The 19,743-nt window shown below is 41.6% G+C and overlaps 1 protein-coding gene across 1 annotated transcript in view; it reads left to right on the top strand.

Annotated features, from left to right (window-relative positions):
- Positions 1–19,414, top strand: part of sema6bb (sema domain, transmembrane domain (TM), and cytoplasmic domain, (semaphorin) 6Bb) — a 172,799-nt gene extending 153,385 nt beyond the window's left edge. The window contains exon 17 of the mRNA XM_058638409.1: positions 13,204–19,414. Coding sequence (XP_058494392.1) covers positions 13,204–14,111 — 908 coding nt within the window. The 3' untranslated portion in view covers positions 14,112–19,414. The remainder of the gene's footprint in view (positions 1–13,203) is intronic.
- The last annotated feature ends 329 nt before the right edge of the window (positions 19,415–19,743 follow it).

Below are 19,743 nucleotides of genomic sequence, written 5' to 3' on the forward strand. Positions count from 1 at the left end.
CATCATCGCAAATCCGTGACTCTGAGCCAGGAAAAAGCCTGCTCTGCCCTCACTAATAATGGAAGACTTGAATCTATTAACAGCAGGATTTTCTCTCTTTTTTTGCCATTTGCTGTTTTTATGGAGTTTTAATTGCAAACACATGGCTGGTGTGCATAAAACTTTTCACATATTGATCATTTGGGTGCGAGAGAGACACGTCTGACTGGCCCTCTGGAGCCAAATGGGGGAGGGAGGGTGAGGGTGTGTGTAGTTTTTAATATATTGATCTTTATTTTATCGTGGAGTCACGCTGAAGTCTCCAGCAGCTTCCCCCCTGCAGTCGTGCACTGAGAACCCTTTAGGTGGGGGGTGAGTGACTGTAAATGGTTTTTACAATCATCCTGAAAGTAAACACAGTTTACGAGCAAACCAGGTTTAGTCCAAATAAGGAGTTCTGCGGCTTTTGGACCTCGCTCTCTTTTTTATTTAAAGTGCTTTTATTCTCCCTCTGTTTTTTTTCCCCATCCTTAAACAGATTGGTGTTTGATTCACAGCTCACTATAACATGAGGTGAGAGAGAGAGAGGGAGAGAGGGAGGGAGGGAGTGTTGAGGAAACAGATGTATAATTTATCTGCTGAAAGAAAAGTAATAATGGATATAACAAAGTGTGGACAGGAAAAAAAAAAACACTTTAAATCAGCTTTTCTTTTCCCACACATCCAATTTAAATCTCATTTGGCGATGGTTTAAAATGTCATTATTATCACATCTGCTGATGGTTGTCTGAACGCTCTAGCTGCTCAAATCAGATTTCAAAGTGTCTCTGGCCTCACGTTAATGGTGACACGCAGCAACAACGTCAAAACTGCAATACATCACGGTTTCCTTCATCACACGACGAAGACTCAGCAAGTTCTGATGCACTTCCACTTATCCTGCGTTTCACAAACGTTTGTAAAATAAAATAAGGTTGAGTTTTGGTCTAAAATGTCTTCTTGTAGCTTTTTCTGCAACATCGCAAACCACATGAATACAGTTCATCACAGTACTACTAGAACTGTATACTACTCAACTCAATTCTACTCAGTTTGGTTTTAGTATCTCCTCCACGTGGGCGGGGTCATCAAACCACGACTGCGCAAAACTGCCGTGATGTTGTTTTATATGCGACACAAACGCACAAAGCAGTTGTTTTCGATGTAACTGAATCATTAGAATCAGTTCATTAATCACGATCGGCAGCTTTCAGCAGTGCTGTCACTGAATACACCAGACTCCTCTGGTAAATATAGAGATTTTAGACATTTCCTATGCTAAATGTTGGAGATTAACGCATGTTTTCAGGATTCTTAAGTCTTTTTAACTGATCTACAGTTCGTCATTGTTCGGTTTGATTCTTGTGTCGGACGTCGCACTCATGACTCTTCCAGTCATGAAACTCTGTTGACGCTCAGCTTACTTGAAAATTCGGCGACCAAAAAATCACTAACCCAAATGGAAAAACAAAAAAATTAGAGTAGAGTCGAGCCAGTTCCAATAGAACTATCATGGAAAAGCACCATTAGACACCAGATAATACAATTAACCACACAAAACAATTTCAGCACAGAGAGAGAAAACTTTCCCTCTCTATTTGACCTTTTATTCCCAATCAGGTTTTAGGATAATTGATGCAGAAAAACGTGCTTCAATCGGCTTCTGTTAAATTACAGGATGAGATTTTCACCTACATCGTTACCAAAGCAACCCACGCAGACAGGTTGTTTATGTCTGGACTTACAAATCCAATTTAATCACTCGCAATTAACAGTGTGGACAGTCTACCTGAAATGATATGATTTAAGAAAAGAAATTAGGACGAGGTGCTAAAACCTAGAAACAAAACAGTGGCTGCTGGTTTTCCCGGGAAGGAAAAGTAAAGAAAGATAACGAGCAAACTCAGCGAGCCGTGGGTGCAACGGGTGTGTTTGTCGTCTCTTATTAACACGCTCACATTCATACATTCATGCACACCTATTCACACTCACAGCACACGTGCCTTACCGCGTGCACCCCTGCGTTAACATGCAGAGAAAGCGTGGATTGTGAGGATGAAAGTGCCTCAGATCAGTGGCTGTGAACCGTCACAGTGGTAACGTGTCAGGTTCCACCGGGACGCTGTGAAGTCTCTGTGTTCTGCGTTGACGTGCCGTGTTTCTGAGACGTGGATTTTCCGCAGCTGTCAAGCGGCATGAGTTCCCCCGTCTGGTTTTTGATGAAGGAACTTATTGAACTGCATGCAGCCTGAAATACGTCCTAAATTAATTAATTAACACCTACAAACACCTCCACACAGTAATTAAAAGTGATGCAGGAATAAATCAAGTGAACCAGGCTTCTTGGTTTCTCTGGTGATGAATTTTTCCACTTAATTACAACCTTGCTTTTCCCTCAGTAAATCTGGTCATCAGCATCATCAGAATTTGTTCATAGGAGAGGCTTTTTTGTTCCTTCTTTTCCCACTTGTTAAACATCCGTTGACCCGTTAGATTAATCTTGCAGACTCTTTTATGGGCCCTAAAACATTACACATTTGCTTGTTGAATCACTCACATTCACTCTTGGTTTCTGTGGACGGATATTAGGGAATAAAACATTTCAGATACTAATATATCAGCGGGCTATCCTCAGATGTTATCAAACCCCAGTGCCAAAGAAATTGTAATTACGGTGTAATATTTTAAAGTTAAGCAATTCATTTTATCATAAAAAGATAACACAAGCAGGACCAACTATGGAGAACTTAAATTACATTTAGTGTGTTGGATGTAGTGTTATCAAAAGGTAATACTGCATTTTGTAATTAATAAATTACGCCTCAATTTGGAGGCGTAATGGGGCGGAACCTAACATGGAATTGTGAAAATGGAAAATAGAGAAGCATAGTATTACTTCCCCGGGATTTTAACTTCAGGAAACACGTATGGATTCAGCTCACATAAACAGCTTTATTGTCATGAACAGTAAGCAAAGTTGTTGCCACAGCATTTCACAGTTACATTTCACATCATTAACAGTCACACTTGACTTTGCCTACAGTACAGTGTACATCACATGTTACATAGTTTCTAGTACTTGGAGATGAAATGAGATGTTTTTACATGTTTCTTCACCATAACGTGAATAAACTAGACAGAATGTAAATGGACAACGTGCAATAACAAATCCACTCTACACTGCACTGAAAAGGGCAATGTGCAAATTTCAATGACACTTTATATCACTGCCGCTTTGCATTGATATATGTTTGATGTCTATTTGTGGTTGCACTTAATGTATTGCCGTGTATCACTTAGTATATATTACTGTATATTACTGTTTTTATGTGTTACTTAAGGTACGTTTTATAAATGAGTGTGTGGCACACTTACATATGAATATGTACAATAGAAATAAATAAACATTTAAACAGCTAGATGTACATCATGATACATAATAACTGTATCATGCATTTGTACATAAATGCACATTTATCCTTCATTGTAAATATCTTTCTAAATATTGAAAACATCAAAAAAAATCAGTAGAGAATAATCAGGGTCAGACGGCGGTACAGTGGTTTGCATTACTGCCTCACAGCAAGAAGGTCACCGGTTTGTATCCCAATTTGACCAAGGGCCATTTTGTGTGGAGTTTGCGTGGGGTCGCTCAGTGCGCTGCAGCTTCCTCCCACTATCCAAAAACATGCAGATTAGGGATTAAGTCAGATTAAGACACTTTCAATTGACTGTGAGAGTGGATGGTTGAGTGTCTCTGTGTGTTTGCCCTGCGATGCACTGGCAGCCTGTTCAGCGTGTACTCACTTTTCTCCATATGTCATCATGTGGAGGGTAAAGCAGTGGAAAATGAATGAATGAATGAATGAATGAATGATGTCTATAAAATAAAAAGTAATGCAAAGCTAAACCCTGTTGTAGCTGGACTGTTCTCAGATGCCATACATCACTTCGACGACAGCAGTAACATATCCGTGGAAATTAAAACGATGAAACTTATGAAAGTGTGATTATCTTCCGGATGCATGCTTCTAATCAAATCATCATCACTGAAGGTGGTGTGAAAATTACCCTTCATCTGACTGTCTGTCACACACACACACACACACACACACACACTTGTTCACAAGTCGAAAGCGCCGCCAGACTGTGATCATAGGCCGAGCAGATACACAGTCGTCTGCCAGTGTTCTAATCAAGGGAAATGTTCAACAACTGGCGTGAAGCTTGCAGGGATTTTCATTAATTTCCCTGACTCACCAGCAGAATGGGAGGAGGGAGAGAAGGTCAGAAATGAGCGAGAGGAAGATAAAAGGAGGAAACTTAAGCCTCTTCCTCATTTTTGAACATTTAACAGGAATACCCAGGATTTGTGAACCTGGGTGAACCTGCTGATAAAAGGCAATTCATTCCATTCCCATTGCTTGTGCTTGTTCTGCCCTGTGGTGTTTTGTTTTTTTTTACCTGCGCATGAACGGTGACGTCATGAATGTTCCTGAAACAAATACAAGTAGGAGGAAGAAATGTGTTTTTTTTTCATTTTCCTATGTGTCGTTGAGTCAAAGTTATGATTCATTTTATATCCCATTTTTAGCAGTGATATAACGTAGCAATAATTGTGCAGAAGTTACAAAACAGACCGCTTTTCTTTGCTTTTTGTTCATAAAAACGAGCCGAGTGAACTTTGTTCTAAATTTCACATATCAATCCAATTTTAAACATGTTGAGTACTTTTTGCTCTGGTTTAGTTGGTGAAAATGATTTTTTTTTCATCAGATTGTCTAGATTGTGCTGAAAAAAAGGATATAAGACACTCTATTTTGCACATTCTTATAGCTTCTGTATATTACTATATGTTTAAAAAAAAAAAGCAGCTGCTCTGTGTTCTAAGGGTTAAACCAACTGATGAAATTTAAAAGAATATTGAGCTGCAAAACGAAGGTTTGGTAGAGACGTTCAAGGCTAAACTAAGCGCCAAATCATCTTATCTTCATCAGGCAAAACCTGTTTTTTATATATACATATTAACCTTTTTTCTAATCCAATCTATTATGGCACATTTAAGAGAAGTGCCCATTTTAAAAAGTTATTTGAATTTGCCACAGAATATTGACTTTTGACTCACTTCACCTTTTTTTTTCAATTTAGTTGAAAAACATGTAAGAAAAAGATTTATTTTGAATGAATCTGTCCGCAATTTACTGATCAGTGACCTTTTTTTGACTTTTTGAGTTACAGACAGACAGAAAATCCCTTAATGGAGACATTTCTGTTATTGAAAAGAGTAAACGTATGGTTCACTAGGAACATTCAAGGCTAACAGCTATGCTTGTGGCAGGACATATCTGTGCATCATAAATAATGAAACAGACAAAAGAAATGTTCCCACTGATGCCAGTTGGAGCTGATAATTTGATAAAAAAAAAAAAAAAAATGCATTATAGAGTCATTTTACCTGGGAGCAGTTCATTTTGACATCAAATTTTGATTTATTTGTAACTATAGTCTTTAGCTTTAGTCATATTTTAGTCTAGAATCCGTAGTAGGACTGCGTGTTAAAATCCCTGGAGTATCAGCACATCAGTAGGAATCATCCTGGGTGACCTGCGGGTGTGTGTCACACTAGAGGCCCCATGCGGTGGTGAGCTCCTTGATGGTCCTCCACTGGTCACACCTTTACGTTCCAGCCTTGGCCCTCGGCCCTCTGCTTCGAGCGCTTCATCGACAGCTTCCTCCCAAAGGACTGTCAGCTCAACGATGAAGACGTGTCGGCAGGATTTAGACCAGAGAACCAGGTCTGGAAGGTGGGAAGGTAAGCCTCTGGCTAAGGTCTAGTTGGTGATGGGTTGGTCAGTTGTTTCTCCCGTTCCCGCATGAAGGAAATGAACCTGGGAAGTTCAGCCAGGCTTTTGGAGGTATGGCATCGGTGGTTACCCTCTTGCGCTCGAGTTCAGCAGCCAAGCACTTCAGCACTTGATTGTGGCGCCTGGTAAACCTTCCCTGAGTTAGGCTGGTCCTACAGACCACCAGGTTGTGTCGTCTTTTCTCTTTCTTCCCAACACCGCCATTTATGCAACTTTCCTCCGTGTTGACATCCAGGTAGATCAACCTAAACCTCTTTTTATTACTCTTCACTTCTGCACATTGGTTCTCTTCCCAGTTTGTCCCACCCATATTTATTCTTTGATGTCAGTAGATTTCCTCATAGTTTTTGTCATATCAACTTTACTTGACGTCTCGTTTGCGGTGGTGAAAAAAACAAAACATTGATGATGATGATGATTATTATTATTATTATTATTATTTTTATTAATAATGATAATAATAAACACTGGCAACGATGCAAATTCCCGCATCATTTTCACTACGACGTGCGTTCTCTTTTTTTAACATTAGCATAGCCATTAACCATGAATATTTGAATTTTTTTTCATTTTATCATTTGTATAAACTGAAGGAATGATTGAAGTTTAACTAAAGTAAAACATATGAAAGGTTTAGAAGTAGGGGGAATAAAGTGAGGCTCAAACATCACTCGCATCATTACAACCACCCAGTAAACGTAAACAACACGCTTCATTGTGAAAATAGATTGTGTGGGAACAACCTGATTTGAATTGAGCGTGTTTAAGTAAAAGTTCCTTTACTTCTCTTCTGATATTTGAGCCATGACTCCCATTATGCTGCCACCCTTGGTGATCAAAGGAGCGCTGGGTAAAAGACAGAGATATGGAAAGAAGGATTAGCTGCTCACAGGAGGTTTGAAAGGAGTTATAGGATGAGGAGCAGATGACTGGGAGAATAGAGACAAAGGAAATCAAAGGGAAATTATGACTACATTTTCAAGGCAGTATTGTATTATATACATATATATAGATATAAACACAAAAATAGTCCATCAGTAAATGTTGTCTTTTCTCCTCCAAACTCTCCTCGTCTTTTGTTTCTCCTCTTCACCCCTTTAATCCGCTCTCTTCTCCTCCTCTTCATTTTCTCACCTCTTTTGTCTTAGCACTGAAAATCTCTCCTCACCCCCCCCCCCCCCCCCCCCCTCTTTTCCTCTCATTGTTGCGCTTTAATTGGAGCTGGAAGCCACAAGACAAGCAGCTCGCTGTGCATCAGGCTGACAGGCAGACCCGTTGGCTTCTATTACGCTTTAATAAGTGAGCAGGATTGGAAGAGCGAGCGAAGGAGCTGAAGGGAGGAGAAAAGTGTGCAAGATACTGTCACCACTTGGTGGGATTGCAGGGGGATGGAGGAGGGGGGAGGGGAGGGGGAGTCTGTCTGCTGTCACACAAACACACACCACACCAAAATCTTTGTTCACTTTCATCATCACCCTTTTCCGTTTATTGCCGCTGGCTGAAGATTTGTGTGCGTTGTGCATCCGAGTGAGACAGTTTCATGTGGGAGATGAAAGAAATTGACAAAATAATTACCATATCGGAGTGTCCGTGTCAAAGAGTGGAGGAAGTGAGTCTGTGTTCACACAGTTGTACAGTAAGTGCACTAACTAACACACACACTTGTCAAGTGGTGTCCTCGTGCAGGAGGATGACAGCGGTATTATTGCACCTTGCAGGATTTAATCCAAAGTGCCACACATGCAGTGTAACTCTGGACCGCAGACAGTCGAGGTAACTGTTGGAGAAATATCTACAGCCTCTGCAGCTGAGTACACCAAGAACAATCCCAGCTGTGATGTGTAAGAGAGAGAGAGAGCGAGGAGAGAGGGCAGATTTGTGGTTTCTCCTATTATGTTGCCATCTTGTTCGGACTTTTAATGTGGTTGCAGTGTGTCGTGTTTTTTTTATTTATAAAGTCATCAAGGCTGCGGTTTATTGATGATAAAAACATCCAGCCATTAATCAGTTCATTACCTGACGTCTTCAGCATGTGTGTGTGTGTGGGGGGGGGGGGGGCATAAATGAACAGGCAGGCACTGTAACCTCCAAATACCTTTCCATGTGTTGCATCTGCTGCCTCCCACCAAAAGTGCCCCCCGCCCTCCTGGAGGAGCTTTAATGTAATTGAAGCTGGCACTCTCTCCAAACTGAATATTGGAACTGAAACATGAAAATAAATACAGCTGGAGTGTTGAGGCAGCAGTATGTTTAGGCTGCTGCAACACAGATGCCAACAATGTGTTCAAGGAGAAAAGAACTTGCAGTGAACGAGCACAACACAGTGAAATTCAGCATAAACACACGAGAGCATGGTCGTTTGAGTTACTACACAAAGACTAAAAAGAGACATCTGTGCTGTTTAGCCCGTGTAACCACACTGTGGCTGTGTGACAGGCTGAGGGAGTGAAGTCGTGATATCCAAATTATGAGCTGCCATCTGTGTTTGGGAGCAATTTTGAAATACGACGCAATCATGTTTTTATGTCCTACTGGCTGAAAACTTAGCCCCTAAATAAACATTATTACGCAGGTAAATAAGCACCTTAAAATTTATAGCTGAAGCTTAATGCATGGAGCAGATTCAGAGAGCGTTGCATGAGAAATGCATCTTTCCTGAACACTATTTAAGCTCAAAAGATTAAATGGGAATTTATTATTACAAGATGGAGAAAATAAACCTCCGTCAGTTTCCCACAGCGTCAAGATCCAGAGTTCAACCACATAACACAGAAACTATAGCACTACATTAGATGCAATTACTTTTTTTAGCTTAGTTGAACTTTAGAGTTGATGACCTACATCAGGGGTCAGCAAGTAAATTACGCCTAGGGCCAATATTTTTGTAAGCAATTGAATACCGGGCCAAAGCATCATATCTTCATCAGGCAAAACTAAACTATTCAATCACGTACGGAGCTCCTGACATGACATGGGGGAAAAAAAACTCTCATTTGTTTTCCGTGGCCAGTAATAGGTATAACATACACACAAAATACTGATTAATAATATTTATATCATTCCCATTAATTACCTTGAGAGCTGCAGAAGCAAAAATGCAGCACGATGGACAGAGATAGTGTGACTGCGTGTTGGTGAGGAATCATTATAACAGTGCTACTGTACACGATAATACACGGTGTATTATTAATAATACACCGTGTATTATTAATAATACACAGTCCCTGTGTGACGACTGCGCGTACATATATTCTCTTCACGATGATTACGGGAAGTTTGAATCAGTGAATAACTTTCTAACTTTAATTAAGTGTCACAGTTTCAACCAAGGGTGCGCTCCATTTTTACCCAGCTGTCCCAGGTTGTTAATGGGAATGATAAACCCACAGTTACACCTATTTCGTGGCAACAAATTAGAGCCCCCCCCCCCCATGTCATGTCTGGGGCTCTGTAATAATAATAATATTGCACAAAAATGACACATTTGAGAGATGTGTTGGTCTAAATAAGGAATTTCAATATTAATTTACCGCAGAATGTTACTTGTGTCTTCAAACTGCTCCTTGTGTTTCAGAATAGTTAAAAATCTGTTTTTTTTTACTTTTTCAGTTACAGATAGATGGACAGACACTAGATAAAGGAAGATAATCCCTTAGAAGTCCCCCAATGGGGACATTTAGGTAATAAATAGTTCACAAGCGTTATAAACATCTGCTAATACATAAATCTTGAATATTAGAACTAATAAAAAAAAATCTAATCCTGCTGAGTGAACGTTCACCTTGTAACTAAACTTTACTGCTGAATATTATTAATTATAATATTATTAATATGTAATATGTTCTCATAAGAGGTAAGCAGAGACCATTTCGATAGACGGGGGAAAGAAACCAGTTGATAGAATATGAGATGCTTTTATCTGAAGGTGAACTGAGCTGAACTGCATGTCACATCATTAACACTCGGTAACTACGGCCTGTGTCCACATGTATCACCAAGAGTATTGGATTAGCGATAAAGCACTAATTAATGCTGAAAAGGACATTGATTGACCAACAAGGCCGCTTGATTAACGCCATGTTCTCATCAGTGGGAAACTGCAGATTCGCTGTGAGGAAGGACTCGCGTCGTGAATGTCAAGGACCCGATTCACAGAGCTGGAAGATGATGCTGTAAGCACCAAGACTTTCATTTCATTCTGGATTCCCTGGTTCTTTACCAAGTGCAGTTATGCTTTAAGGCCACTTGAACCGCACTGTCCTGCAGTTATCAGCTGTTTACAAACAGTACTCTGCAAAAGTCCAAGGCCACACGATGATATAATGACCACTAAAGGCGCCTATTTTTAAAAACTAGACTATGGGTCATAATCCACTGCTGCTGCTGCTGATGATGATGATGATGATGACGATGATGATGATGATGACCAATGGAGTCATTTGAGTTCCAAGCTCCTGGATATATGAAGTTTTTTTTTTATGTGGTGTTGTATTTCTGAATCTGAATCTATTTTAGCACTTTAGTTGTTTACGTAGTATTAAATTAGGATTAGTAGATTAGTAATAGATTAGTGTATTGAATAAAGTGTATCTGGTTGGGCACATGGTTGGTGTAGTGATTAGAAACTGCTTTGTGCATGGAGTGTGCATGTTCTCCCCATGTGTCTGTGGGTTTTCTCCGGGTTCTGCGGCTTCTTCCCAGAGTCCCACAGAGGTTAATTGGTCAATCATGTGAGAGTGAGTGGCTGTTTGTCTCTGTGTGGACCTGCGATGGACTGGCGACCTGTCCAGGGTGTACCGTTCGCCTCCTATGTCAGCGGGGATAAGCACCAGCAGCCCCTGACCCTCATGTGGACGAGGATAAAGCAGTAGATGATGAATGAATGAATGAATGAATGAATTGATTAGGATCACTTCTGAGGCGTTTCAATGGAGATTTGGGGGCCGTACATTGAACCCGAGCGCCGCCAACAGGCCTTTGAAGACTGTGGTGATTCATTTTGGACTTTTCTCTTTTGTTATTCAGCTGTATTTCATTTTCTTTTTATCTTGATTCTATTTCCTTGTGTATCTTGTCAATTTCCTGTTTTACTTTCTAGCTTCTTTTATGTGTGACTGCTCTTGTTTTGGTTCCTGTCTTGTTCCCAGCACTGATGTTTTTCACTGTGTTCCATTATCTCCTGCTCCTTAGTGTATTCAGTCTGTGTTCTCTCCTCTTTCCTTTGTCACTTAGTCTATTTAGTTATGTTTTTAAAACCTGTTGCACATTAGGTGCCTTCTGAAATCTTGTTTTTTTTTTTTAGTTTAGCAAAAAAGGGTTTTTCATTAAATCTTATATACAGTATATACACAGGAGGATGGGCAGGCTGAAAGAGGAAAAGGGACCAATTTAAACTTTCCATCACATCTCAACTTAAACATACACTGCGTCAACACAGTCGTTTTCATCATTTTTGACCACAACTTTCCATTAATTTCTTTAGGAAGATTTTCACAGTGTTTTCACAGCATTTTACCCGTTATTTCTTTGATGTACTTTTGTAAAGTGTCTTGTTCCCCTGCCACCATGTATCAGGCACGTTGTTTTCCATTACGTCACAGAACCCCCTCAACACGGATGGGGTCGCCATAGCCAGGCTGTGCGAAACTGCCGCTACGTCGTTTTATACGTGACACAAACATGCAAACTAGTGACGAGAATCATTACAATCAGTTCATTAAATAGATTTGTTTAGTACTTCCCGCATGACCGGAGCACAGACGCCGTCTGACACAGTCACTGAGCTGAAATACGACTGTTAAATATTAGGATTTTAGACATTTCCTTGCTAAATGTTGGATTAACACATGCTTTCAGGATTCAGAAGTCTTTTTATTCCATCTGCAGTTAAGCATTGTTCAATTTGATTTTTGTGCTGTAGTCTGTTGACGTCACATTTTAGTATCGGCTCAGCTCACTTAGAACATACTATCACTAGTGGAAAGTAGAGTCAAGTCGGGCCAGAACCGTGTAATGGAACAGCCCCATTAAATATAGCCAAACAGAAAATTATTTCAAGCAAGCGACTGTATAAAAATAGATTTCGTTGTGGTTACGGGTAGAAAACAGTGATTATGGTGTTATGTGTGAGCTGTCCTGCACCGATGGCTCAGCACAGCAGTTTCTCACACGCCGCCAGTCTACAGCTTAATGTAAATGTGTATTATACGAAGCCACAGGCCACATTAATTAACCACCAGGCTGCTTCATGCTAGGTATGCGCACCACAATTAGCCCCATTTATCCCCATTAAAACGTCATTTGTCAGATAATAAAGCATGTTTGTTTAAGAAGCCGTTCTCTCTATTTCCATTTGTTTTCACATTCTTTGTGCTCCCAATGTCTCTTAATGACCTCCATTCATTTTCTGTGGGATAATGATTTATTTTTGTTGTCCCTGTTGAGACAGTCCTCCCTCTTCCGCTATTGCTGTTGCAATTTAACAACTATTACTGTTTGTCTAAGGCCCCAAATGTTCAAGTTTGCTTTTGGCCACTTTTCATTTTCTCTTTCTCTTTTTTTTTTCTTTTCCTTTTGTCTGCTTTTCTGTAATCTACTTTTCTTGGCACAGTGTTATTGGATTACTTGGTGTTGTGGTCCCTGGAGCTCACAAAGCAAAGAACATCTTCTCCTTTGGCATTTTCCTAATTGATCCATGGCAGTCTGAGCTGTGGTCCAGCTGGGTTCATATCCTCAATAATTCATAAACAGTTCTCTCCCACAGAGTTCATCTCACATTCTTTTTCAAATGAATTACAGAAATGAATGGTCTTGTGTGTTGACATGATCTATATACCCTTGTTTGAACACCATGCCTTAAGTTCAACCTTGTGTTCATCTTTGCATACCGTGGTGTAAAAATGCAGCAAGGAAGAAATACCAGTATACATATTTGAGCAAAAAGTTCATATAGCAACATATGGATCGGAAGTGTAATGGCTTTTTATGGTTTGAAAACATTCAAACATTCAAATTATTACTCAGTAGTAGTGCCACACTTGGCATCTCGCTCCATAAAACCAATGTTGTGAAACATGCTAGGGTTGAGAGCTATTTTCAATCAGGAAGACAGTTATTACAGCTATTAAAATCACCCTCCACTTTATTTAATGAAGGCAATTAGCTGGAGATACCTTGGCTGGAAAGCCTACAACTACTCCCACCCACAGAGTGGAGAGAGAGAAATTAGGCCATTTTGTGTTGCCATTTGTTAACTCCCACATGTTTAACACAGGAAATACCGACGCTGTTCCACTGATGGTTTCTTCTCTCTGTTTTACAGGAATGCTGCTACAAGAGAGTTTCATCGAGGAGCCTGACGGCCTAGTGTCTGTGAACCTGCTGGTGGTGTCTGCCGTCTCAGCCTTCACGACAGGAGCCATCCTCTCTGGCCTCACAGTCTGCTGGATTATGAGCCACCGCCACCGTCACTCCCGCAGCTCTGGAACCAACGGCGCCCGCCGCAAAAGTGACAAAGAGCAGAGCATGCTGGGACAGGGCCGCAGCGGCTCCGTAATGAGCGTGACAAGAACCAGCGGCGGTGAGAGGAGACGTTCGCAAGTGGACAATCCTTTCGTTACACCCAACGGCTGGCCTAAAGGAGACATGGACCCAGGACTGCTGCCAACACCGGAGCAGACCCCACTGCAGCAGAAACGGGGCATGCGTCTCCCGGACACTGACTGGGACCAGAGTCAGACCTTCCTCACCGCTGTCGGGACTCCCTGCCCCAATAACTCTGTCATCTACCTGAGCTCCAAGTTCCTGCATGGAGGTGGAGGTGGTGGAGGCATGGTCCGGATAGAGGACCCAGGGGAGGTTATGCTGCCCCTGCATACCGAGCGCCAGCGCTACCTGATCCTAGCCACCCAGAGAGGGGAGCACGGTAACAGCCGTCCCAGTGGCACGCTGAGGAACTCAGCAGGAGAATACATCTACCCTGCCACACCACAGGACTCCCCCGACCGACGGCGGGTGGTTTCTGCTCCCACTCCCCACATGGACTATGGGGAGCCTCGCTGGAGTCACGATGTGCTCAACTACAACAGCAACAACGGAGCACCCTATCACCCCCAGCGCCAGGGCCTCATCAGGCCAGACATGCATGGACCTCGAGGGCTCGGAGAACTGGCTGACTTCAGCCATTTGCTAGGGAAGAACATGGGAGAGCGCACCCCCAGTGGCCAATGAGGTGAAGTACGTGTATGAGTCCTGACACCAAACTCTCTCTGAACACTCATTCCCTCCAACAGAAAACTGGAATAAGTCAACCCCTCTGACTAGCTGTCCTGGTCCAAACTACTGTCCCCCGTCTGTCCTCTCTCACTGGCATTCAATGTTCAATGACGTCATTCAGCTGGCTAAAGAGAGAGACGGAGAGAAAAAGAAACACAGAGCGTTGAAAAGAGGAGAACACTCTCCTCATGTCTCTGTTCCTGTGCTCTTCATCTGAGGTGCACCCCTCTCTACTGTGTTAGTGGTACAACCCAGAGAGTGTGACTTTGACACCACAGGACAAACAATAAGGCACAGGGAGGGGTGCAACGGAAGGGGAATCTTCAAAAGGGGCAGCGTGGTTTGTTTTGGGTTTTTTTTGGTTTTTTAAAAAGACAATTTTGCTTGTAGCGCCAAACGTGGAAGGTCTCACCCCACCACAATGTTCACTCTTTTGACACCATGGAAATTCTGCAAGTGTGAAATTTTCTTTCTGCTTTTGTTTTTTTGTTTTTATTTGTTTGTGCCCGTGGCATCCAGCAGACTACAGTGTGCTTTTACTTTTTGGATTTTGAATGAGACTAAAACTGTTGTAGCTGTGCCAGAGGGCAGTGACTCTCAATGAATCATGCAGTGTGTGTCTGTTTGTCTCGCTGTGTGAATGTGAGAGGTCACAACAACCCCAACCAGTGTCCTGTCTTACCTGTGAAGAAAGAATTGCTATATATTGAGGTGTCTGTAAACAATCATAGAGAGATCCATAGATTTTATTTTCTGTCTCTCTCCAGGTGTTTACCAATCAGAGGTTTGGGTGGTTGACCCATAGCTTAGGAAGGGTTGAGATTCTCAACACCTCAGCAGTGAAACTGAACAGAGCCATGATAACGTGACAGAGAGCAATAATATGTAAGAGACATTTAAGTATGACGATAAAGCCAATTCAATCAGATATTTTTTTACTATTATCACAGATATCTCAGTAGAGCAAAACTTAAACGTCAGAAAGAGCAGAGCGCTTGGGAAAAAAGGAACAATAGCTCCCCTCCATTCTTCTCTCCTTCGCTCTCTCACTCTCTCTCTCTCGCGCAGTATCCCTGGATCTGTCTGACCTGACCTGAGGCCTCCCTGGGCTCCACAGCCCGTTTGAAAAGGGGGAATGTGAGCTGTGGTTGTCTCGCTGTCTAGCTGAGGCTATGAGGCCTGGCCGCTTGGGATCTACATTCAGCCTTTTCTGCCCAACAGTGAGCCTCTTTGTGTCCCAGACTCACGAGGAGACTGCGGCAACAAATGGCCGTTAAAGAGTCAGAGACCGAGTCAAGAATCACAGCTTAGCAGAATATCAATGAAGAGGACAGCAGCTCCATCCGTCATGTGAGATGTACCAACTCTGCTGTGGGCATCTCTAAATGCTTCGCTCACTTGCCAGGACAGGGAGGAGCTGAGAGCTGAAGCTGGAGCCGGGGCCAGACTCTGGCCCACTGTTAACTGTCACAATGGTCATCCCTTGTGACTTTATCCCTTTCTGTCTTTCAGTGTGTCTCCAAACAAAGGTGGGATAAAGAAAACAGATGGGTATGGGTAGACTTGGGTGTGGAGTTACTCTTTTTCCCTCTGTCGTCTTTTGATGTTTTCCATTTTCGCCTCTGTTCTCATCCCTTCTTAATTCAGACGTAGATCCAGAGATAGTTTTAGTTCATCTGGGTCAATGTGGCGTTTTTGTGTGTGTGTCCGTCAGCTGCTGTGTGAGTCTCTTAGGGCTTATACCAATGAATGTGTTGCTCATATTGAGTGCAACCCCTCCGCTTTGATCAGTTTTATTCTCATTCACACCCTTCCTGTTTCCTCTTTTGACTCATTAGTGTTGTGCTGCAACCCTATGCTTGACATTCATAAATCTGTGATAACATTGTCAGAGCCATTTGTGGGATAAGTAAATACTGTACATTATATCCAAACCATTTCACAGTGCACAAAGATGTACTGATTAAACTGAGATGTTGAATCACACTTAGCTGAAGAGAACAGATGGTAGATACCCAGATAATAAACCATTAAGTACGAAAACTAGGGCTGAGTGTTGTTTTGGATTTTTATGGAACCAGAAGCCATTATGATATGACGCATTTTCAGATTTTGAGATAATAGTTAAACACATGTTCAGAATATACACACTGTAATTTGTTACTTATAACGGTGTTGTTACTCAACTGCAGCTTCATTCTAACATCAAATATTGTATGGCGGTAGATTGTTTTGGTCTTGATATCCAAACTGAAATATTGGCCTCAGAACTGAAGCTAATTCGATGGCAGACAATATAGCTGATGTGTTTACGAGAATGCTGTAACATGAACGTGTCCATTTGCTCTCACAGCTATCATTAGTTTTGTCGATGGTCTCATTAGACAGCTACTTTCAACATCAATGCTACTCATCCAGCAGCTACCAACAGTCAAAGCCAGTCAACTCGCTTGCGAACACGGCAGCTACGTTAGCAACATTAGCATCTTTAGATCCAGATCATTTCTTCAGGAACTGGTGGAAACCAAAAATGGAGCTAAAATACAATTGAATATTACATTTAGTTTACTCACGTTCAGTGACCAATCAGTGAATGAACGTACTTTTTTTTTTGCTATATATATACTATATTATTTTCACACCATAAGTGAAGATAAAATATCATACAATGTAACTATTAAGACCTTGTTTTTACAAAAACAAACTATACATTTCTACCAAATACTTTTTATTTTCTGTCTAACAGAAAATCCATAAATCAAGAAATACCTGATCAAAGACAAAGTACATGTGATACCACGGCTGAGATTTGATACTCAGACCTAAAAAATATACCACTGAGAGTGTGAGGTAGAGGGGGAGACAGGGAAGGCAGTGTGAGAGATTTATGAAGGCAGGGACGGAGGTGGAGGTCATGCAGAGGAACATGATGTCGCTGCATTACCAACTCTCCACATTAGTGTAGTGTATTCTTTACATATATTCCACCACGAAACAGGTCATTAGTATCGAGGATTCTGAGCTTCCCAGCAGCCTGACCCGAGCCCTCATCTTCCCCCGTCTCCTGTCTCCGCCATGGCCTCATAGCTCTCTGTGTGTTTATGTGTGTTATGTACGAATGAGGCGTCTCCGTCTCGGCCCGGTGTGCGCAGCCAGCCGTGTCCTTGCTCTGCATCTCCTACGGTGTTTCACTAAACATGCTTGATTAGGCAAAGTACATTCCCCGGCCCTCTTATGGCCTGACGAGCCCATGAGAAGATTACTGCAGACACATCGGCACTGAGAGGGAGGGTGGTGCACGTACAACCAGCTCCTTATACCCCTCCACCATCAACCACCACACACACACACACACACAAAAACCAAATATGGGAAGCAATTGAATTAAGATCAGAAATAAAACTCACGCTTGAAATAGCCAGACACTGGCTGCATCTAGGAAAGGTAGAGTACATGATGTTATCTCATTAACTGCATCATTTGATTACCTTAGTTGAATATAATGGAGCAGTTAAGAATTCAGATATAACCTCATGCAGGTCAGTGTGTTTATTAAAGCCATCATTCTCCCTCTTCTCCACATACTTCATGTCATTCCAGGTCCTCCTCTGCCAACAGCTGCACCTTGTCCTCCTTCTTCTTCTTCTTCTTGTCCTTCTTTTGTCCATCTCTTTCACGAACATGGACGCACATCATACATATCTCTTCCTTTTTGTCCTTGTTTGCCGATAATTTTAAATTGCTAATTTTACGAGTTAGCGACAGAAGCAGGAATCAAAGTAATTCACAAAACCCCACTTTATTTCAAATCGCATCTTTTGTTCTACACTTTCAAAAGCCACTCTAATGGAAAATTGCTCTCCTTTGAAATTACTTTCTTTTTTTTTGTGTGTGTGTGGGGGGGGGGGGGGGTTGTTCTGCAAACACAAACACACTTGTTTCCCTTTTGTCATCTTTTCCCTGCACAAAGTGACACAGACGTAAAATTGCCATCAAGTCCCAGTAACCCGGTCTGTATGTGTATGTTGTTATGTATCAGGTTTGTGTATGTGTGTGTGTGTGTGTGTGTGTGTGTGTGTGTGAATAAACCATGCCTTTGTGTGTTGGGGTTGTTTATGCTGTGTGCCCTCCAGCCAATAACTGCCATCTTGCCCTGCAGTGCTCTATGTTTTCGAGAGAGAGAGAGAAAAAGAGAGAGTCCAGAAACTGAGGCTAACCTGTGGGTTTAATCCACCAATCACAGTGAGGAGAGACATACGAGCGCAAAAAGCACAAAAAAAGGCTAATTCAAAATCAGCATTTGCTTCTTTTGTAAAATTGTAGCTGTATTTAGTCGGCACTGATCTTTTTTTTGTTGTCATGTTCGTTTTGTTTCTGTGATAGATATTTTGTTTTAAAAAATTATATGGGAAATTATTGTGATTTCAATTCTGTGTGTCAGTTGTTAGGGCAACAGTGAAGACAAGCCTGATGACTATTATTATTATTATTATTATCATCATAATTATAATTATAATTACGATTATAATTATGATTATTATTATTATTATTATTATTATTATTATTATTGTATTGACAGTGACAATGAAGCAGTACTGTGAGCAGCACTGAGCTGCTGCTGTGTCCTGTTGGGATGCTGAATATAAAAGGTCTAAAAGGAGGAAGAGAGTGAAGGAGTGAATGTTTTAAAGGTTTTAAAAAAAAAGAGACTTCTCTCCAGTGGAGTGGAGTCTTCTGCTACTGTGAAGGACTGCGCTCTCGCCAGAGGCTGCCCCCCCACCCCAAAACCCCCTACACGCCACCTCACTCGCCCCCCCGGGTGACCTTTGGGGCACAGATGTCATCAGATGACACCACAAGTTCCTACTACGTGTACATAACCTTGATGCTTACATGTAATTAAAGTGCCGTAGCTGCATGATGACACAGCCTCTGTGTGTGTACAGAAGTAGCCACGTGTGAAAATTTGTACAGTACATACAAGTGTGTGTGTGTGCGTGTGTGTGTGTGTGTGTGTGCTTGTGTCCGCGAAGAAACCCGTTTTGTCGTCACACGAAAAAAAATAAACGAAAAACAACATGTGCATGCACCCTCCGACAACTGCACAAAGCACACACACACATAAGACACAAAGACACACACACACACACATACACACACTCCAGCAGTTGTTCACCATCCTCCACGTTGTCCTGAGCTCTGCCTGTCACTCCGCATGGAGTCAACTTTCTTATTCTAATAAACCACTCAGACATCGACCTCTCAGTCTGATCATTGACCACAGTGTGTTTGACTTTCCTTATTTGGTTTAATTTGTCCGTATGTCATTTTTGTTTGTTTGCGATGTCTAGTATCAGAAGAATTGTCATCTTCACAAATATGATGTGGAAGAACTGTTTGGCACAAGTAACATTAACACAAGCCACAGGTTAAAATAGGTTTAACTTGAGTTAAAGTATATAAGAATTAAAAGAAGTATGTATTATACAGAGTGGCTGCATGGTTGACAGAGCTTTTTTTAACCAATGTAAAATATGTGTACAGTTCATGTGCCTTTTATATCATTATTAAATCTGTGTACACCACT

The sequence above is a fragment of the Solea solea genome, chromosome 9, assembly GCF_958295425.1.
Source record: "Solea solea chromosome 9, fSolSol10.1, whole genome shotgun sequence".
NCBI classification, from domain to species: Eukaryota; Metazoa; Chordata; class Actinopteri; order Pleuronectiformes; family Soleidae; genus Solea; species Solea solea.